This window comes from Pezoporus flaviventris, unplaced genomic scaffold (assembly GCF_033815535.1).
Source record: "Pezoporus flaviventris isolate CSIRO_AGI_PZ_B2104156 unplaced genomic scaffold, CSIRO_AGI_Pfla_v1 ptg000002l, whole genome shotgun sequence".
Taxonomy (NCBI): Eukaryota; Metazoa; Chordata; class Aves; order Psittaciformes; family Psittacidae; genus Pezoporus; species Pezoporus flaviventris.
Window position 1 is genome coordinate 80483600 of NW_026892550.1, and position 22607 is coordinate 80506206.

The 22607-nt window shown below is 40.6% G+C and overlaps 1 protein-coding gene across 2 annotated transcripts; it reads right to left on the reverse strand.

Annotated features, from left to right (window-relative positions):
* Nucleotides 1-5635: 5635 nt before the first annotated feature.
* Nucleotides 5636-15969, reverse strand: MGST1 (microsomal glutathione S-transferase 1). 2 transcript variants are annotated; one of them, XM_061444653.1, is made up of 4 exons: nucleotides 15857-15969; nucleotides 13279-13426; nucleotides 11087-11181; nucleotides 5636-6250 (listed from the first exon to the last, which is right to left on the reverse strand). In XM_061444653.1, exons 2-4 carry the CDS (start codon nucleotides 13402-13404, stop codon nucleotides 6004-6006), a joined length of 468 nt encoding a protein of 155 aa, XP_061300637.1. In that variant the 5' UTR covers nucleotides 13405-13426; nucleotides 15857-15969; the 3' UTR covers nucleotides 5636-6003. The 2 variants fall into 2 exon arrangements, with proteins under 2 accessions (XP_061300637.1, XP_061300636.1); XM_061444652.1 differs by lacking the exon at nucleotides 15857-15969 and adding an exon at nucleotides 13926-13980.
* Between the last annotated feature and the right edge of the window lie 6638 nt (nucleotides 15970-22607).

The following is a 22607-nucleotide window of genomic DNA, read 5'->3' on the forward strand; positions in this document are numbered from 1 at the left end:
TGATAAGATTTAGTCCTTAGCAGTTCTATTATCAGTGAACATTTTACCACAATCATCACAGAATGCTCATGAAATATGAGCAGAATAAGCCATCTGACAGCCAACAAGGCAGATCAGTAGCACTGGACACTTCTTCCATCTGAAGACAAGGAGAGATCGACAGCAAACTCCAAATTGCTGGAGAGACAACAGAAGAGCCGAGTAGCACGATCTACACCATCCCAGCTAACTTTAGTACCAAAGAGTATCTGTATTTATAACAAATTGGGTCTTTCTTATGAAAACATCCCTTTAAGAGTACAGAAGGGAAACCCACAAGAAGAGTATGTAACTTGCCAGCACTGCTCTCTGAGAAATGCAGCCTCTTAAGATGGACCACACCTGCCCACAGATTTTATGTGAAAATCCCATAGTAAACAACTTCCATGTGTTATAGCGGCTCAGTATTAAATAAATGAGGCAGTCATGCACACTAGAACACGAGGGCAGGCCCGTTAAGGAAAACCGAGCTTCCAGTGTCCTTTCCTATGAAAAGAGGAAGCAGATGAAGCTCCACCTTTGTAGCAATTATAGACACCTAGACATTAAGAATTTTAACCTACCTTGAGCACTTCTTGTGGCAATTCTACATACAGCTTGTCTCTAAAGTGAGGGTTAAAGAGATGAAGCTCAGAAATTCTTCCAAGAAATGTGGGCAACCTACAGAGCTGAACCTTTTCTGTTCAGATCCCAGACAGACTCACCCTTGTTCTGAAGGTCCCTTCTGATTTCCACAGATGTATTGCACTAAAAATGAATACTTCTCCATAAATTTGAAAACAAGTGCCATATATGACTTCCCATGCAAAAAAAAAAACAACAAAACAACCAAACCACAACCCACCCCAAAATCCTCCTCTCCAACACTGTAGGTGTAATGTCATTTTTTGGACAGTTTCAGGGGCTGCTCTTTGGAGCCACACAGCATGAACTCCCACCTCCCACCTCAGTGATTTGTGTGCCACAGGTGCCTCAAGAGGCAACTGACTAAATAGAATTAAATACCAAGTTGCCCCAGCCTGATTGGGTGATCTCCATTCTGATTTGAAGTACTTATAATCCTTTTTGCAGATATTTAATGACTAGATGCACAAGGAAACACTTTCTTAAAAATGAACTTATTTTAAATAGTTAGTAAGATGGCCACAGAAGCAGAAGCTACTTGCCTCCCTTTCAACACTTTGTCTATGAGCCTTCATCCAGTTTGCTCCTTGATGCTGTGCTAAGCTCTCATTAAAGTATTTCCTTTCAGTCCTTCCCCCCCTCCATCCTTATTATTTCTGCAGCACTGATGCTAACTTCTGTATTTATTCCCCCTAACTGGAGAGCAGTATCCATGAGACAAAGACTTTCCTTTAGGAAGATGGGTTTCTTGCAACTTCCTCTTCTTAGTTCTCTCAAAAGTCTATCAGTACATACGAGATGTAGAATAAATTAAAGATGCTGTCAATGGTGATGCACTCTAGGATCCACTGGCAAAGAGCTACATATAAAAACATTCAACTGTGCAGATTACATGGCAACTGCTAATGTCCTTTAATGGATAAAAATAAGTTACTTTTAAATGTGTTACCATGGCAAAAGCAGCCACCTGGCATGCAGGTCAGTACTTGGGAATGCTGTGTCGAGGCTTAAGAGCAGTCAGCCACCATTCCCCTGCCCATATTACAACTTAGTAGGCTTTGAAGAAAGCGTGCTGGAGATGTCATTTTCCACTCTCCTATAAGCATCCACTTCAAGATGCTTCACTCCAGGCCAGCAACGGATGCCCTACATCACTGTAGCACTTCGTACAGGACTTATGACACAGAATTATGGCTGTAACTTCATACATTGCAAGCATTTATGCAGAATACTGTCCCATGTGTGCATATCCATAACATGTGCTCCTAAGAATGCTTAACTAGTGCTATTATACAGAAAAACACTTCAGGCATTATATCTCACATTTCTCACACCTACTTTTAAAACAGAAAAGTAGTATTTTTTTTTTTACATGTGGAAAGGGACTCTAAATTTTTTGCCTTCCAAGCGTTTACAGGAGTAAGGAGTGTTTTCTAGGAAGAAAGCACCTGTTTAAAATATTTCATATTACTCATTGCACTGCAATAATTCAATAATAACTGCCTTGATAAAAAAAAAACAACAAAAACCAAAACCAAATAACCCACAAAAAGACACACACACACAAAACAACCCCACAACCACCCAAAACCGAAACAAAACCAAAACACAAACCCAAAACTAAACAACAAAGCCAACAAAAAAAAACTATGTTAAGACTAAGTTTAGCGTGCATATATTCCAGAAAGAAACAGTGTCATAGAAAAGAGTCATCACCTGTCTTCCAGAGTCTCTGAATGAAGATCACACACCCTTCTGGAAGTCATGCTATGATTAAACTCACCTCAGCAGAAGGGCAGTCACTCCCTGTCATGTTTTCCACTAGAGGTCAGGCTGAAAGAGCTAATGATCGATTTTAGCCTTCAAAATCTTTGAGGGGGCGTTACTAATAAAGATTCTGAATTTTGAAAATCACTTAAAGTGAATCCCAAAGATGTATTTTTTTAAGTGTCCAACAGCTGGAGATATTTAATCGTGAGAGTATTTTAATGTATGTTAATACAACTTTTTACAGAGCACCCAATGTGTCACCTCAGTTGGCAGGACAAGTTTTGGAAAAAGAGAAAAATTCTTCCTAAATTTCAGTCCTGAAATAAAAATCATGTTAGTTTGATTAATAACAGACATTATAGGTACTTTTAAAAGGGTATTTTTAAAGTTTTGCTTTTGATTTTTTTGCTTTTAAAAAGGACATACAATACAAGCATTTTCCACCAAAAAATCTAGATTGAATTTGTTTCTGTAACTGGAAAGACACATAGCTGCCTTCAGCACAACTGTCTGCAGCCATAAGAACCAGGACAAAGTAACTCAGGCTATAAGCCACATAAGCATTTACTCATAGAGTCAAAAAAAACCTGAGGAATTGCTTACATGTTTACACTTCTGAAAATGAAACAGCCCATGAAATTCACTCAGAGAAAAAACAGCTAAGTCAAGCTATGCCAGCTAGCATTTTAAAGTACCTCATGGTCAAGTATTAGACCTATTTCAAAGATACTTAAAGTACTTTGGAGAAATAAGAATATAAAATGCCAGGAATAACTGGCAGAGAGAAGAAAACTTGTGACTTTTCTGTCTGCCTAAGACTAGTGGTGGGAATAACAGGCATAAGAAACAGAAATGAAGCCTAGATGTTGGTTTGACCTCATTTTGTATTTCTTATTTGGACTAGCCCTTTCTGCACTTTCACCAGGTCAAAAGTAGCATACCTGCTAACAGCCAGTCCTTTCATCAGAGTTACAGATTACTTTGTTTAATGATTTTGTAACAGAACCTGATAAGTGCAGTCCAAAATCCACATGTGCATGTTTCAGAACGTGAAAATTCAGTTTAGCTCAGTAATACATTCAACTAACACACTCTTTTTATTAGTTCTCCTGAAAATAAGCTAACCTTTTAAAATTTACAGCTGTACAACAGGTCCAGTAAGTATACCTCTCTACAGCATGGCCTGGAGAAACACAAGATATGTTTGACTTCAACACACTTCCACAAAGCTGGCAGTCAGAGTTTGACTAAAGCTGGTAAAGCAGATTTCCCAGATTGAGCACCTACCCCACCCAGATGCACAGATGGTATTTGTGGGAGCAAAGGAAAATAAAATATAGGTTTAAAATAAATGCAAGAGAAACACAGAATAATATTGAATCACTCTCTAGGTATTTCTAGGGGTTTCAGTTTGTCTTTTCTACTTCTCAGCACATAGTGAGTGTATGAAACCACTGAGCAAATGGAAGGGATTTAAAACTAGTTTTGTTTTAAATGTAAGATCACAGAAATAAAGACAGGCTCCAGGTATTTCTCTTCAGAATGGTATTTCTGCACAGAAGTTTGATGCAAAAAGAGTTAAAAATGCTGTTCCTGCATATGTCTAGCAATGACAACTAGGCTTGTCAGAAGGGCCCTTTCAATGCTGCTGAAATTCAAATGGGCCCCTCTGCCCATGGTGGCCACTTTCCCATTGTTTTAAATGGAGAGAAATAGAGCTAGAAAAAAAAGAGTCAAACTACAGAGAAGGGAGGGAAATACAGCTTTAGATACTGGTATCACAATATAAGGAGTCAAGAGCATCCACCTACTGACCAATGTCAGCTGGCAGGTTGACTCTGACAATTGGTTTGGGCCCCAACCCAAGGCTTCGGCCTCACCCCTTCTCGCTCCATCAGCGGTCCTTCTCAAGCTAGGAAGAGCCCGTGGCCAACCTTACCTTGTTACCATGATACTATTCAAGGTAGCTGGCCTCAAGATTCCATGAAAAGCTAACAGAGAAAAAAAAAAAAATAGGAGGAAAACAGCACAGGTAGGAAGTGGTGGAGAAAGACGCGAGGAGCAGAAACAAGAAAGCCCCTATTTTCCATTGGAGTCCTTGATAACCCAGGAGTGTTGACATGTGCTTACACTTCCATGTCAGGAACTGAAGCTCCACAATGCTCAACTTTTAATCCTTCTTTCTTAACCATCTCCTTCTAGAGGATCCAGCTCTTTTATTATTTCAGTCATTAGTTAAGATTTAAGTTCTGGTAAACGAATGTTAACTTCTTGATTTCAAGTCCCACCCTTCTCTTCTTCAATAGGCATGACAAACGCTATCAGGTAGACCCTCCTGTGATATGTCTTGTGGTACTACAATTACTTCACCCATTCAAAAAGAAAAGCAAACCCTTTGGCATACAGAGGCAGCAGAGAGAATTTTCCAGCTCTTCTCTGGGCTATCCCTTTGTAGCACAGCTTCTGAGGTAGGAAAGTAAACCAAACATACTGTGCTCTTACTTCTGCACTTATATCTTATCAATGGTAAGTACACTGGAGATTGAGATTCTTCTGGGTATTTTTTTTCTTGAAATCTTGAGCTATTATCTAAGCCACAGCTCCAAAAAGAAACAAATAAAAGACTATGAAAAATCTTTAAAGAAAATATTTCAAATTAACACATCACAGAAAGATACAAGCAAAAAGCAAAATTTTCTATCAGCAACATATTTATGACAGTATGACATGCAAACTAATTATGTATTCACATCTGAACTGCTTGATACATTTGCAAGTGTTGCTCATTTTATGCTGAATTTCTAAAAAAAATAAAATAAAATAAATCTTCTCAAAGGGCCTACACTTAATCCAAACACAGATTTTGTGACTGGATAAACTTCACCAAGAAGAATTGCTTTAAATTTTCACCAGTGTCACTATACAGAGTTGAGCCCATATACTTTTTCTCTTTTTATCTATTCAACTGAGAGAAATGGAGCTGCAATGGTTTGGGTTTTTTTAGTCCCAAAGTGGATTATACAAACAACAATTTCATCAAAGATTTTTTACAACAAGCCTAGCATTACTGGTTATATCTTATTATTAAGGTAAGCATTCTTCAAAGAACTGTATGATTGGAATTTCTTCCTGATACATAGTGACATGCTATTTGCTGGCTGCACTGAGAAGAGTCAAAATGAAAACAAAAATACAAACATGCTTATTTTTCCTCTTGTCTTTATTGATGTAGACTTCAGAGCTACAGCCAAAAATAGTGCATCTGTAGAAAATTACCACACATGCTATCAATACAGAACCATTGCATGTTTAGAATTGTAAGCACTTGACAAATCACAAAGGGAACACTCAACCTAGTTATTTTGGCAATGCAACCCATGAATAGAGAATACAAAGAGAAAGGCTTTTTTTTTTTCCTTCCAAAAAGAAATGCTTCTGAACAGGAAAGAAAGGCCTCTGTTAAAAAATTAATTCCAGTCACCATGGAATGCTGGCTCATTCAAGACATCAACATACACTGCTGGAAACTTTGTATGGAATGTCAAATGGCATACAGAAGCTATGACTCTGCTACAGGTATAGCACTGACTTCATTATGTTGTATGCCATAGAGAAGGTCACCACATACCCTATTGCCCAAGACAAACCTCTGCTGGGCTGGGGAAGAGGGATCAAATAGGCAAAAGTGTGAACGATCCTACACGCAGTGAAGATCCTGAAGTGCAGCAAGGCTGAGGAAAGCTCAGGGCCACTAAGAGCGTACAGCAGTCCAATGCCAAAAAAAGGGACAATATTTTCCAGGTCATTCAGGTGGCATCTGGGGAAAGAAGCAAAGTTGGTTTACACTGTTATGTTTTGTTGAATAAACCACTTCAAGGCTCATTATTTTTCAGCATCATGAGATCATGCTTCTGTTAAGGCCCTAACATAGCTGTTGGCTTCCTCTGCAGTGGGGACTTGATTCAGCTACTGAAATGTTTTTGGCATGTTTACCTGGCATCACTCTGGGGCTTCTTGCTGCACCCCACATTTTTAAGCTTCTGATCTTCTGTATAAAAGCTCTAACTTTTCCCCCAGGACCCTGGTAATATTAGGGGCTGACTTGAGGTATATAAGTGTATCTGGGTGCAAGAACGCAAGGAAAGGTAGGGACAGATAGCTGGAATATTCTTGTAGTCTCTCTTAACTGAACCTCAATTAACTGGATGACTGTGACTGCAACTACTAGACTTCACTGCCCAGATGATTTATTCCAATCCGATAAACTCAGTTCGTAGTCTCTATAAAGAAAATATGAAATATCCTATATATGAATCTATCAATTCTTCATGAAGTTAAATCATCTAGAGGAATGTTATTTTTGAGCATCTAACAGGTGTGACAGTTACGCTTTAGTTCATTTTCTTCACCACTAAGCACTAAAATAGCTGAAAAATGTTTGAAATTTTGAAACCACAATATAATTTACTAAAAATGTGTTGAGATCGAACTCCAGATCTTGAAGTATTTTTTCACACTTCTTCCTAAACCTTCTCCACTCCCTTTACGTCTTTAGATAAATTATGCTTCCAGCCAAATTTGCTGATTGAAACAATCTCTAAGCCTTACTAATTATGTCAAATTTCACAGCCAACTAGAATCAGAACATGGTGCTGTTTTGCAGCTGCATTCTGAACTCATCATTACAAGGAAACATATCCTTCAGCCGTTTTACTCTTTTTTCCCCCAAAAAGTACACTGAAGAAAGTAATCTTTTCTATACCCATAAACAGAACAAATTCTAGTCACTTATATAGAAGAGAAGCCACGCTAGATCTATGCAGCATTATCTGTTGCCATGAAACTTGCAAAAGACAAAAAAGTAAACTTCCATTAAGAACCATTCTTGGGAAGAAAACACGGATGCTACAACACCAGAGAGCAACTAGAACCAAGCTGACTTACTAGGTCTGGGGAAGTCTGAACAACTCTGCAAAACAGCAACACAGGATTTAATAATCATAGAAACATAAAATGGTTTGGGTTGGAAGGGACCTTAAAGGTCATTTGGTACCAACCCCCCTGCCATGGGCAGGGACAACTTCCACTAGAGCAGGTTGCTCAAAGCCTCATCCAGCCTGGCCTGGAATACTTTCAGGAATGGGGCAGCCACAACCTGTTCCAGTGTCTCATCACACTCACAGTGAAGAATTTTTTTCCTTATGTGTAATCTAAATCTCTCTCTTTTAGCTTAAAGCCTCCCCCCTTGTGTTGTCACTACATTTCTCTGTAGAAGTCCCTCTCCGTATTTCTATTGACTAACAACTTCCTGAACCACTCGGGGGGAAAAAGGAAAGTTCAAAGCATCTTTACAGCCCACTGAGATTACACTCTTCTTTCTGTGATTTTATTCCAAAAGAGACATACAGAAACTACCACCCTTCATGAAACCATAGTCATGTACATTTGAAGGATGAACTGTTCTTAAATCAGAGCTAACACTTATTTTCAAGATCTTCCCTAATGGTGGTTTAAATGAGAACAGTTCATTTACATTCAAGCTTTTAGTATAAAAATATATATAGCAAATAAACTGTGAGCTCCATTCACAAATAAAATATGGAAAGCATTCCTTGCTAGTAGCATCTTGAAAGTTATGATTTTGGTAGCAGAAAATTTTGCCTTCAGCTAAATAAAATTAAATAAGCTGCAATATTTAGCCCACTTGAAATACAGTTTACATTCTGCCACGAATCTTGCAAAAGAAAACACATACACCACAGGTTGCGCTCTGCCATACTATTAACGGCATTCTTCCAGAAGGCTAGTCAACTTCCCTGTACAATTGACACACTGTTGAGTAAGCTCAATTCAATCCGGCAACAGGAACACAAGCTTTGACTCCCACTCTGTACCATTTGCCAGATTAACTTTCTCATTACAAGTCTGGAGTTCTACGATTTTAACATAGTTACTCCTCTTCATCGTATTATTTTCTTTATACTTTAGAAAAAGATGCAATATTGCAACTGGTGTTCAAATTACACAGATACCTCATTTACACCTAACGGATACTGTTTCATACTAAATCAACTTATGGTCATATTTTACAATTTTCTCACCATCTCCTCCATGCATACAGGATACCATCCAAGAGTTAGCTATTATAACTCGACAAGGAGAGGTGCCATGCTTGACCTCATGCTCACCAACAGGGAGGGGCTAGTGGGGAATGTGACGCTCCAGGGAAGCCTTGGCTGCAATGATCACGAGATGGTGGAGTTTGAGATCCTCAGCGCAGTGAGAAAGGCACAGAGCAAGCTCACTGCTCTGGACTTCAAGGGAGAAGACAGGCTCTTCAGGAACCTGCTTAGTAAGGCTCCATGGGATATAGCCCTAGAGGGCAGGGGGGCCTAAGAATGCTGGTTGATATTCAAGAATCACCTGCTCCGAGCTCAGGAGCGTTGTGTCCCGACAAGAAGAAAATGGGGCAAGAAGGCCAGGAGGCCTCCATGGATGGGTAAGGAGCTGCTGAGAAAACTGAGAAAGGGAAGCTTGCAGAATGTGGAAGCAAGGGACAGGCAGCCTGGGAAGAATACAGGCATGTTGTCTGGGAAGCTAGAGATCAGATCAGGAAAGCTATGGCCCAGTTAGAATTGATTCTGGCCAGGGATGTCAAGGGTAATAGGAAGGGCTCCTGTAGGTATATCGCAAACAAAAGACAGACTACAAGTAATGTGGGCCCTCTCCAGAAGCTAACAGGAGAACTGACTACCCTGGATTTGGAGGAGCCTGAAGTTCTCAATCACTTGCCTCAGTCTTCATTGGCAAGTGATTTGCCCATGCCACTCAACTCTTGGAAGGCAAGAAGGGACTGGGAGAATGAAGACCTTGGGCCCACTGTAGGAGAGGATCAGGTTCGAGATCATCTTAGGAGCCCGAATGCGCACAATTCCACGGGACCTGATGAAATCCATCTGCGGGTCCTGAAGGACCTGGTGAAATGAAGCTGCTAAGCCACTGTCCATCATATTTGAAAAATCACCGCAGTCAGGTGATGTTCCTGAAGACTGGAAAAAGGGAAATATAACCCTCATTTTCAGGAAGGGCAAAATGGAAGACACAGGCAGCTATGGTCCAGTCAGTCTCACCTCTGTACCTGGCAGGATCATGGAGCAAATTCTCATGGAAACCATGCTAAGGCTCATGAAAAACAACATGCTGCTGACAGCCAGCATGGCTTCACTTCAAATCATGCCTGACTGGTCTGGCGGCCTTCTATGATGGGGCTACAGAACCGATGGACAGGGGTAAAGCAGTTGACATCGTTCACCTGGACCTGAACAAAGTGTTCAACACCGTACCACATGACACCCTTGTCTCTAAATTGGAGAGATGTCTATTTGACATATGGACCACTTGGTGGACAAAGAATTAGCTGTTCGCAGAGAGTTGTCAATGGCTCATGTTGTCCAATGGCTCATGGAGACCAGTAACAAGTGGTGTCCCTCAGGGGTCAGTGTTGGGACCAATCCTGTTCAACATCTCTGTCAGTGACATGGACAGTGGAATTGAGTGCACCCTCAGCAAGTTTGCTGACAACACTAAACTGTATGGTGCAGTCGACATGCTGGAGGGAAGTGATGCCATCCAGAGGGACCCTGACATGCTTAAGAGGTGGGCTGATGCCAACCTCATGAAGTTCAACCAAGCCAAGAGCAAGGTCCTACACCTGGGTCAGGGCAATCCCAGGCACAGCTACAGGTTGGACAGAGAAGTGATTTAGAGCAGCCCTGTGGAGAAGGACTTGAGGGTGTTGGTCAATGAGAAACTGAACATGAGCCAGCAGTGTGCACTGCAGCCCAGAAAGACAACCATATCCTGGGCTGTATCAAAAGAAGTGTGGCCAGCAGGCCGAAGGAGGTGATCCTGCCCCTCTACTCTGCTCTCGTGAGAACCCACTTGGAGTATTGTGTGCAGTTCTGGTGTACCTATCATAAGTTGGAGCAAGTCCAGAGGAGGGCCACAAGGATGACAAGGGGGCTGGAGTACCGCCCATTCAAAGACGAGTGAAGAAAACTGGGGCTGTTCATCCTGGAGAAGGCTGAATGGAGACCTCATAGCAGCCTTCCAATATCTCAAAGGAACCTACAAGGATGCTGGAGAGGGACCCTTCATCAGGGACTGTAACAACAGGACAAGGGATAATGGGTTTAAACTTAAAGGGGGGAAGTACAGGTTAGATATAAGCACAAAATTCTTTACTGTGCAGGTGGTGAGGACTGGAACAGGAACCAGAACAGGCTGCCCAAAGAAGTGGCAAATGCTCCACTCCTGGCAGTCTTCAAGGCCAAGCTGGACAGAACCTTGGGTGACACAGTCTAGTGCGAAGAGTCCCTGCTCATGGCAGGGGGATTTTAACCAGATGATCTTAAGGTCCTTTCCAACCCTAACCATTTTATGATGTGATGATTAAAGAGTTATTATTTTTAGTATTATTATCTTGTTTGACTGTGTAAACATTTTTTCATTTAAACAAATTTATGTATTAGATTACTACATAAACCAACACAAAACAGACACAGGCTTGCCAAAGAGAATATGGTGAAATTAATTCCCTGATTTAGTACTATTCTGCTATTTCAAATATATTTTTAAGACTCCTAAGCATTACCTGCGTACACGATCAACATCTGGATGAGTCCGCACAAATTTTTTAGCATTTTCGCCTTTTCCAAACGATGCTGTATCTTCTGGGTTGTCAAAGGCCTATTTCAAATCCAAAACCACAAGAGACATTAGTAGCCAAACGTTTCTTCTAGTCAAGGCAGTTTGCTATAAAGGTCATTCTTTTTACTAATGCCTCTAGGACCTCACATAACTTACCTGAAGCTAAATGCATGGGGAATAATATATTGTTCACTGCATTACTGTTTTCTTGAGCCTACCCTGTGCTTGTGTGCTGACAAATTAATGTAATGTAATTTATGCATGCAGATAAAACCTTCTTGTAAGATCAACAACCACTGCAGATGACTGATACTCAGCCTGAAGTAATGCCAATGGGCTGAAGGAACACAGGGACCTGTAAGGAAGAACTATTGCTTGTACTGCCGAAGTCTCTTTTTCACTATTTTTGACAAGTTATCTGAAAGCCTTTTTGGATCCCTTCCTTCTTCAGAAGTCTAAACAGCAACAGGATCTGAGAGACTTACTGCCATCTTCATTTATGACCAAGTAAGTTTCTCCCTTTCCTCTTAGGTACAAATTTTTCTAGTTATATGACCTGTTACTACCTCCAAATACTGTAAGACACTACTTAAAAACAGTATTTAATTTAGCTAGTTAGTAGATCCCTCCTTGCTGACACATGTAGTAACACCTGCCTTGTGTGGACCATTCAGGCTATGCAAGTGTAAGTCAAGAAAACTGATTTTAGGAGAGCTACATGATTGCTTTCTGAGGCAGTCTTGATGCCTTCCTGTGAAATAACTGGCCTCAAAATTCTTGAGACACATTAAAAGCATAAGCATCAGCAACATTTTACCTTCTCTCACTCCGTAATTGGCTTCCTCCTTTTGGGTTAACATTTTAAAGACTTTTAAATATTACATAGGAAATGACTTCAATAATTTGTCTGTTTGTAGTATCACTGTCTGTCATAAGAAAACCAAGTACTTCCTTATTCAAAATAAGGAAGGCCCTATTGGCACCTACATACATATGGATCATAACACGGTTACAAATGTTAAACACAGGATATGACTGGATGTACATGTAGGACCAGTACAGCCAATATGCTTCTGCAAGAACAAAAGCAAGTAAGGCTACAACACAGACATCTGGGTCCTATTCTGGGCATAAAGGACAGGCTGTGTGCTCTACTATATCCAGTCTTCAGACATTTCAAAGACCTAGATAGCTATCAGAACCCAGTAGTAGCTCAAATGGTCTTAGGACTTCATTAACAACAGAACAGTTCATCTGAGTTATCTTGTACCAAGCAGGAAAAAAAAAAAACAACAGCAAAAGGACAAATGAAAGGACTGCAACAAAATCCTTGAAGCACATGTTGTCTCACAAAACCACATCTCACAAGAATAGCCATATCAGGCAAACTCAGGGCTCTTTCAGCCCAGGACCAAGTGTTTTCGCTAGTGGCCATGAGCAGATGCCTAAAGACCAAGAACAGGGCAAACACAGCACAATACTTCCCATGAACACCCTCTCTAAAGCTAGATGCAATTATTCCATGCTTCTGCATTATTTAGCAAACCTCAGTGGATCTTTCTTATGCAGCCTACACCTCAATCCACATAAATTTTCAGCCTGCCTCACATTCTAGAAAAAATTTTATTTTTTTTCTTTTAGATAATGACTTACCTGCAATGGGAAGGCTAAAACAACTAGAGAATGTAAAGAGCTTTAGAATTACTGGATGAAAGGGTTACGGATGCATAAAAATCGACTTTATATTCCCTCTTCTGAACCTACTAGCTGGTTATCTATGTAGCATCATGCTTTATTTGCTTTAAAAACTGGGTACCCTGGACACCAGCTCTTCAGAAGACAGTGGAAATTACAGTTATGAAAAACTCTTTATTTTAAAATAACAGAAATGTTTTATAAAGGCCAAATAAGCCAAAAATTCAACTGTAAGATACAGTCTCATAATTATATCATAATTAGGTTAAAGATGTAGTCCATTTGAGACCAACAAAGCACCAGCACACCAAACTCAGAATATCATTGTTAGATGGATGAGGAACAAAGCACAGCACCAGTATTTGAAAGCTGAGCACTTATGATATTATTTCCATGCAAATTTTCAATCTATTCTATCAGACAGCATTCCCAATTTCTTACCTTTCTCGTGAGTCTGAAGTATGATGTTGTAACACTCATTAGCATCATTTTCAGAACGACAATAGTCGCATAAGTAGCAAAAGCCCGGAAAACTTCATTGTCAACAAACTGGGTCAGTCTAGCCATTTCTCCACTTTTCACTGATGACCTTTTAAAGAACATTAAAGTTAGACTAACATCATACCAATCCAAAGTTCTGACAATAAGATTGTCAGAACAGCCTTTTTTTAGCATCTCTGCAGTAACAGCACAATTTTGCCACCGTGACAAGTTTATTATCAAATGTATTTTCCTCACTTTATTTTCACAATGGCATGATATAATACTTTAAGATGAGAAATTATATTATTTAGCTTTCATTATATCTGCTTATTAAACTGTCAAAATATAAACCACCAAAAGACTTAATGTAATTGCAGAAACAAAATTTAGTCACAGAAATTAGTACTTTTGAAATAACACACCAATTTTAGACCAATTAACTTGAACCAGTGAATTTAACTAAGCAGTTACCAGGATAGAATGAGTGTGATAACATGCTATACATACTGTAGTGTTTAAAGAGGAAAAAGATTATTGTATACCTTTTTTGCAAAATTACACAATTATAATTGCACTTCAGCTTTCAAAATAACCAATAATCCTACCCAGCAACAGCTTGTGATCAAACTGAGTTAAACATGTGTTTTTCTCCTTTGAGACCTTGTTCTTAAAAATTGCTTTTAGCATGATTCACGGGCAAAGATTAAGTTGTAATGACAAAAAATAAGAGAACTATTTATTCTTTTATCATGGGAGGTTTAAACTAATGAAGTCTCTTTCCATGAGACCATACCAAACTCACAATTCTATGAAGGTGGTACCTTTTATGAACACTATAATGATAAGAATGTGATGAGGACTGAATGCATGTAAAATGAAAAGCATGCCCCCTTGCACGCTCAATTTGTGCTCTGCACAGAGCAAGGCTTTTGCCTCACCAAATACTTAAATCATGCACTTGCCAATTAGGAATCTATAAAACTAAAATGTCTCAGCTTCACTAGAGACCAAAATAAATGCACTTTTTGTTACAGTTAACTTATTTCCTAGGATGTAATTTTAACAAGAATAAAACAGGTAATACAATTATTACCTGTATAATAAAAAGGTAATACTGTTATTAACTTGATTACAGCTCTAACAATCTTTCATTGTGCTTTCTGCACAGGATTGCTGTCAGCTATAGCCAAACAAGGGAAACTAAACAAACCAAGAGCAGAAGACTCTTGCTCTGAAGGCAAATCCTTGCTGGGGAAGTGGGCAGCATGGAGGTAGGCAGCTGTTTGCTCACTGAAACAAATCTAGCCTTGCATGGACATGTCTGGCTGCAGTGATGGGATTTTGCACCCTCTTTTATCCTTTCTAAAACAGTGCTTGGGCCATGGGCCAAGTACTGGGGTCCAGGGACTATAGGAAATCCAGAACTCTCCCTCTACTCACACTGTAGTCCACCAGTTCTGGAGACAACCAGCGATTTAGCAAAGGTTTTTCTCAGCAACAGAAAGAAACTGCAATTTTTAACTGTATCACAGCAGAAAACTCACATAGTTTCACACATCAAAAATAAAGTAAATTCATGGCATCAAGAGTGTTTTTCTCTGCTGTATTTTAAAGCTATGCTGAATACATCCAGGGACTATATAAAGTCATGAGAAACCGTCCACCACCATCTCTAGAACTACACATTTACCCATTTCCCCTACTAGTAAGGGGGGCCTCTCCAAACTGTCATAAAGCCCAGGCCTTGCTTTCACTGTGACAAGGAAGCATACCACATTAGTTATAGATTAAACACCAGCAGAACTGCAAAAAATAAGCCTCACATACTAAAACTGGATAGGGCTTGAAGGAATATCCTTAGGCAACAAATAGCCTGATCACACAGGCTGTATTACACCGCCTTTCCATGGTGCGAATGCAAAACTTGAGCCTGGTTAAGTGCACAAGTCTAGATCGCATGTAAAGGGACCTAAAAGACACCTGAGCTGCCGTGCCCTCAACAGGAACACAGCTGTGCTAAGGCCCCCATCCCAGGGCAGACTAACGCGACATGTAATCGGCGACATTAGCACCGGGTCAGCCTTCCATGGGCTGCTGTCGCAACACCACTTCCCAAACCGCCGCTATCAGCCCCACTCCACTCTGAGCTCCGTTTCCAAACACGCACGTCCTGCATGCAGCTGAGCTGGCACCGCCCCTTACCCCAAACCCGCGCGCTTATCGCAGCCGCCTAGCGTGCGGCCCGGTTGCTCCCGCCTCGTCAACACTCCCTGCGGGACCCAGCCTCCCCCCCCCCCCCACCACCACCCCCCCGGAGAGCTGCCCCACCGATCCAAGCGGACACAGGGCCGACCCCCGTCATCACAACTGCCCGCCGACTGCGTGGGGCTACAGGCTCCAGCGTCCCCTGGCCCAGCGCCATCCCCGCCCCGCACCCACAGAGAGTTTCGCGCCTGGAAGGCGGCGGGCAAGGATTTGGAGGAACCTCCCGTTCTCTCCCTGCAGCGGGAGCCGCCATAACGCAGCGACGACGCACCTCGACAGCCGTCCCGTCGTAGAGCGCAGACACTGCGGCCAACCGCACTGATACCGGTCGGGCACTGCGCCTCCACCCGCCTCGGGGCACGGCACGGCCGGGCGCGGCCCCGCCTCGCCTCGCCCCTGCGGGCGCGGAGGCGGGTCCTGGCCTGGCTCTCCGCGGGGGATGGTTGCTGCCCCGATGGAGCCGCTGGACGCAGAGGCCTTCAGGGCCGGTGTTGTGGCGGTTAGTCGGTGGTGGTTCACCAAGGAAGGGCCGGGGTGAGGCCCAGACCCCCGAGAACATAACCTGGGAGGGCGGAAGGAAAGGCAGACAAAACAATCAAGCAAACCCCCGCCTGTCTGAGCTCCCTTAGGAAAACAGAGACTTGTGACCCAGGCAGTCATCCTCACAGGCCGTGTCCAGCGATTCCACAAGCAACAGTTGGCCCGAAGACTATCTGAAAGACTGTAAAGCGCCTAAAGTCTCAGTACTTTGGGCCCCTACGTTGTTTGGGTGCATCTGAAAGGAAAAACTCCTACAAATGCTTTCATTGCTAAGCCATCAGCGCTGGTCCAATCAATATGCACTACGTTGCTTTGCAAAGCCTAACGGTAGAGGAACATCAGGGCAGGCCACTGACTCCTTCTACTTGCACTGCAGGATTTGATGAAACAATGAAAGAGAAAAGGATAAAAGAGGAAAGGAAAATCAAGATCAAAGAAAGAAGGGAAGGGAAAAATGAGAGGAAAAAAAAAGCTAAAAGATTGAAAGATGAAAAAGAGAAAAGAGAAATATGAAGATAAAAAAGGGAAGGGATGGGAATGGAAGACAAGGGAGGAAAAAAAAAAAAGATTTAAGATTAAAATAAAGCTGAAAAAAAGATAAAAGGAGAAAAGAAAACCCAAGATAAATGAAAGAAGGAAAGGAGAGGGGTGGGGTGGAAAGGGAAAAAAGTGAAAAAAAAATTATAAGAAAGATAAGAAAATAGGTAAAGATAGACAATTCAAGATAAATGAAAGAAGGAAAGGAGAGGGGTGGGGTGGAAAGGGAAAAAAGTGGAAAAAAAAAAGATTATAAGAAAGATAAGAAAATAGGTAAAGATAGACAATTCAAGATAAATGAAAGAAGGGAAGGGGGAAAAGTAAAAGATTTAAGATTAAAAGAAAGAAAAAAAGAGAAAATAAAAGAAAAATCAAAGATAAATGAAAGAGTGGACGGAAAGAGAGTGGAGGGGAAGGGAAGGAGGGGGAAGGGAGAAAACTTGGAAAGGAGGAGAGTGGAGAGAAGAGAAGGGGGGAATGAGAGGAAAAAGAAAAAAAAAAGAGGAAGAAAAGAATGAGAAAAAAGAAAAATCAAGGGAAGGGAGAAAAAAAGTTAAAGATGACAAGTTGAGAAAAGGAGAAAAGAAAAATCAAGGTAAATGATGGGGAAGGGAGGGCTGGGAAGGAAAGCAAGAAAAGAAAAAAAAGGAGGGGAGGGAAGAGAAGGGAAGGGAAAAAATGATAACAGTAAAAGAAAGATAAAGGAGAAAAAAATCAAGAGGGAAATGAAAAGAAAAAGCAAAATATTTAAGATTAAAGAGGTTGAAAGGGAAAAAAGAAAAAATCAAGATAAATGAAAAAAAGGAAAGGGAGAGGTGGAAAGAGAAGGGTATAACTGAAAAAATATAAAATATTAAAATAAAATTATAAAGTAGAAAAAAATCAGGGTGAAAGAAAAGGGAAAGGAAGGGAAGCAGAGGTGAAGGGTGGCAGGGGAAGGGAAAGGAAAAATGAAAGAGGATGCAAGATGAAAATGAGAAAAAACTCAACGTAAATGAAAAGGGAAGGGGAAGGGTGGGTAGGGAGAAAATGAAAAGAGAAAAAAAGCTGGAAGAGTAAAAGAGTTAAAGAGAATATGAGGAAAGATAGAAAAAAAATCAAGAGGAAGGGAAGGAAGAAAAGATGGAGAATGAAAGAAAAGGGAAGGGAAGGGTAGAGAAGAAATGAAAGAATTATAAAAGATGAACAGAGAAAAAAGGTAAATGAAAGAGGGAAGGGAAAGAAAAGGAAGGGAGAAAAAAAAAAGGAGAAAAGAAAAATCAAGATAAATGAAGGGGAGGGAAGTGGAGGGAAGGGAGAAATGATTAAGAAGAGAAGAAAGCAGAGGGAAGAGAAGGGAGACATAAAAAGGGAAGGGAAAGGAGAAAAAATACAAAAAAAAAAGATAAAAGATTTAAAAAGAGAAAAGGAGAACAGAAATGAAAATCAAGGTAAATGAAAGAAGGGGGTAAGGGAGAAAAAAAAGGAAAAGAAAAATCAAGATAAATGAAACGAAGGGCAGGAGCAGGGTGAGAGAAGGGAAGGGAAAAAAATGAAAAAGAAAAGAGAAAATGAGAAAAAAATAAAAATAAATGAAAGAAATAAAATGCAGAAAGAGAAAGAAAAAACAAACCACTATTTCTTGCAGGCCTTGAACTACTTAAGAGCGGTGATGAGACTGAGTGGAAAACTGCGGCCATAGTAAAGCGGAATTGAACTTGTGCTCAAGGTCTATTTTCTTCTCAAAGTTCACTAGCAGTATAAAGTGCCTGTAGAACATTTGAGAACTGCCGTGATCTAAGTGAGGTTAGATACATAACTGGTGATAGTCACTCCTCAGGGGCCCATTCTCACCGTTCTTACTCATGTGAATTGTTCCTGTGATGCTAATAGGATTACTCTTGTAAATCAGGGATGCCATATCAGCCCGATGCCCAGGGTTATACTGATCATGAAGAGCTTGATCTTGCAAACCTCATTCATGTGAGCAGCCCTTTTTCATGACAATTTTCCCATTGACTTGAAGAACTATCCATATAGCCAGAAACAGTAGAGTCAAGACACAAGTTTAGGGTCAGCATAAAAGTAGGAATACAAGAGTTTTTCATTTAACCTCCAGCAAGGAATAGATACTCAAGGAGGCCAGATAAGTGCAATCTTTCTCTTTTGACTGCAGGGAAGGCGAGGGAGAGGCATGTATTGACCGGCCTTGTTTCATCCTGTCTCCTCCTTTGGATCCATTTATTCACCGTAATTAGAGTGGTAAAGAAGATACCAACAATACATTTTCACCACACCTGAAGCTTTTGTTCACCACCCACTAGCTAATATAAATTAGTTGTTTCCTCAAATACCTCTTCTGTCAAATTGACAAATTACGCTTCCTGCATTAAATAAGCCAGTGGTTTACAGAGTAAAACAAAACTTGGGCACTAGGATTCAGTCCATATATTAACTTAAAATCTGAAATACTGCTTAAATGCCAAAAGGAAAGTGTTACAAAATGTTTAGTATAATGGACCAGAGCCAGTTTTGTGCTACTCCATTAAAACCTACACCCTGTCTGGTTAGAAAGCACTTTCAGTATATCAGATGTTGACATCTATGTAATTTCAGTGTGATTCAAATGCTCCTGTTTCAGAAGATCTCATACTGCTGTCTGGTTTCTCTGGGGAACTGCTTCAAAAACAGCAAGAAAGGATCTTTCTTCGGGGGAGAAAGGGGGGAGGAGTGGGTGTTAGAATTCCAGATGCTCACTTATGAGACAGTAACAATAATACATGGTTTAACTGACCATTCACAGTGGGTAGTGACTGACAAGCAGTGTGAAAAGGTAAAAGGAAGGATACAATCTCCACAAAACAGAAGAGTGGTTGTACGTGCTGGTTGTACGTGTCTGCTCAGTTATACATCATTAATACATTATCCACCCCCCCACCCCCCCCTCAAGCTCATTTATTGGTCATTTCAAGAGACAATGAATAAGGTTATCCTCTAAAGTTGCTTACTGTCTTTCATCAAGTAGCACCACTGAACGTGCAAGACAGGGATCAAAAGCCAGGGTGTGGACATATAAGAAACACTCCACACATGAAGTATCTGTAGACCATTGCCCTGCACAGCTTGATGTCCCAGTTGAGAAACAACTCCAAAAGGATTTGGCTGGCATATAGGCAAACCTTTTCAGTAGGCCTATATATAGGCACATCATGGACCATTCTTTGCTTAGATTCCTCTTTCACTGCATATGAATACTGCAGTATTGCGGTATTGCGGTCTTGCGTCTGAAAATAAGTCTGCAGCGTGGAACCGCCTTTGCAGCTGACAGTAATGCATATGTGGTGAGGTATTTAAAGTCCTGTGCTGTATTGCAGGTAAAAAAAAAGGCATTAACCTCAGCTTTTGTGGTGCTATTTGATCCATACAATTGTTTTTGCTAGGAAAGCAAGATATTTTATATCATTAAAGACCATGAGAGAGTTGATGTCATTATAAGCTCAGATGTGCCAATAAAACAGATTTTGCAAACACCATAGGAAGTTGCATTTAAACTAATCCAGTGTGAAGAGTTATTTGTTAAGCATAGTTGAATATAGCTTACAGAGCAAAACCTGATCCTTTCAAAGAACACTTAAGTAGCAGGAGAAAAATATTCATTGTAAAAGCAGAAAGGGTTATCAAGTTAACTTCACAGATTGAATGATGAAGTAGAGCAAAATTAATTTTAAGATACTGAGGTTTTAATCATTAGTAGAAGAGTCCAGTAGGTTTTCGTTGGTACTGTACTATTGTTTTGCTCTAGAGGCATAAGCTGGAGACTAAACTGAAAGATTTCTTGCTATGGTGCCACCCCAAATGCACAGACTGTAAAACTTACAGTCAGTTTGAGTAAGGTACTGAGAATACAAAGATGATAAAAAGTATCTAGCAAGAAGTTGCAAGGTGTCTCTGTAGACAAGAGATCCCTCGAAGTAAACAGGCACCAGCTTTGCAGGAAATGGAGATACCTGTAGACATACAGACCTGGTATGTTTATAGACAAGTAGGTAAAGTTATAAAGTTAACTGTCAAAGTGCTCTCAGATCATATGGTGAAGTTTTTATATTCATGTAAATGTAGGTATTTATGTAAGGCAATGAAAGAGCTCGGCCCTGTGGATTGAAGCAAGCTCATTATTCCGTGAGAGTACTAAACCGCACTTACAATGGTCTGAATCTTTAGTCACTGTTAATCTTAACTGGATTTATATCACTGGCTTCATATCAGTTGTATATTAATAGGCTAAATGATCCTGTTGCTCATTATTAATTATCTAAAATTGAAGTTTCTCTTTATTTGTGTGTATATATCACTGATGGGTTATGAACCATCTTTATCTAATGGAGCAACTTCTGTTTGGTGGTTCAGAAATTATGAGTGCTGAAGGTGGGGAAGGACAGCTGTACTCCTGTACAGGGGCTATTTTTGAGGAGTAACCATCTGAAAGAAAGAACTTACGTGTTCCATGTAAGCAGCATATTGATCAGTAGTAATCACTTGTCATGCACACAGGCATATTATCACTGATCTTGCGGTAGGACTATGTGTAGGATTCTGTAGAAGCACTGGATCAGAAGATGTGGGGAGAAGGAACAGGACCCCAGTTGTTTGGGTGTCTGTTTCATCCAGCAGGAAATGAAGGCTGGAGACTCCTGTCTTCAGCAGTTCAGCTGTCTCCAACTCACGGGCTGAAGTTGTGTAATGAATGCAAAGTGAGTACATTTTGCTCTGGAGGGGAAAGAGAGCCCTAATGCATGTTTGTCTAGGAGTTATTTTGTGTGTGAGTTGTTCTCATGTAAGGGTTATGGGGCAGACCGTGTAGTCAGTGTGAGCCAAACATCATTGTTTTAAAAACATCAATTACCTGCAATTATAGGGCCTACTCCAACAGTACCTTTGCAGTATGCAGAGCCTTCTCAGCTATTTTTATTTACAACCTTCCCTCCCCCAGCTCTCTGTACGGAGCCAAGTTTAGAGTCAGCAAAATTACTTGGAACCGGCACATTTTATCCCCAACAGGCCAACCAACCACAATTAAACTGTATTACCACACATTAGGCTTTAAAGAGGTTCCTTTACTGCAGTATATAAAAGTCTGTAAGGAGGGCCAGAGAAGGGAAGGAGAGGACAAACATTTCATGTGTAATGGATTAAAGTCCTCCCCAATGTAAGTCCATTGACTTCAGTTGGCTAGGGATGAATACAGACAATTCAATATCTAACAATCAGCAACTTTTGCTTAGTTGGCAAGAAAAGGAACAATTTAAGGTCCAGAGCCTTCCCTGTGCTCTTTCTGTCTTCCTGAATGTTCACTCAGTTGCAGTAGCTCTCTGTGAACAGGAACGACATTCTGCAGGGTTGGCTGTTGGGTATTTTCTCCTGTGGTGCAAGATTACTTCTCGTGGTTTTATGATGCAGCAGTAGACTTTAATAGTCACCTGAGACAATTATTCAGATACTGTATTGTGCAGTAAGATTGCTTTTGAACAGCTGCAGAAATACTTAGCAGAGACACACTCCCTAAAGCCTGGGGAGGGGATACAAAAACAAACAAACCACAACAGCAAGACAAGAGTCTGCATCTTACTCTTTAAGCTTGTAAAAAAAAAGGAGTTATGTAAGTGATTTAAAAGTTAATTGGGACAGGGACCGTTTTTCATTTAGTGGTCCATATAACCCCCGTTAATAATAGGCTGCAAATTCACATTCAGTCACTACTCAAACACAAGTCTTCTTTGGGCAGAGTTGCGACCTGGTGTATGGTGCTTGCCAGGCAGTTCTCATTAAAAAGATAAAGAGGTGATGAAATAGGGATGCGGTTATTCTCTGCAGTACTGATAATGTTCTTTGGTGCAATCCTATTTACAAAGAACATCACAAAATCATATGTTTCTCTGGTAAAAATGGGCAATTTTGTTTCTCGGACC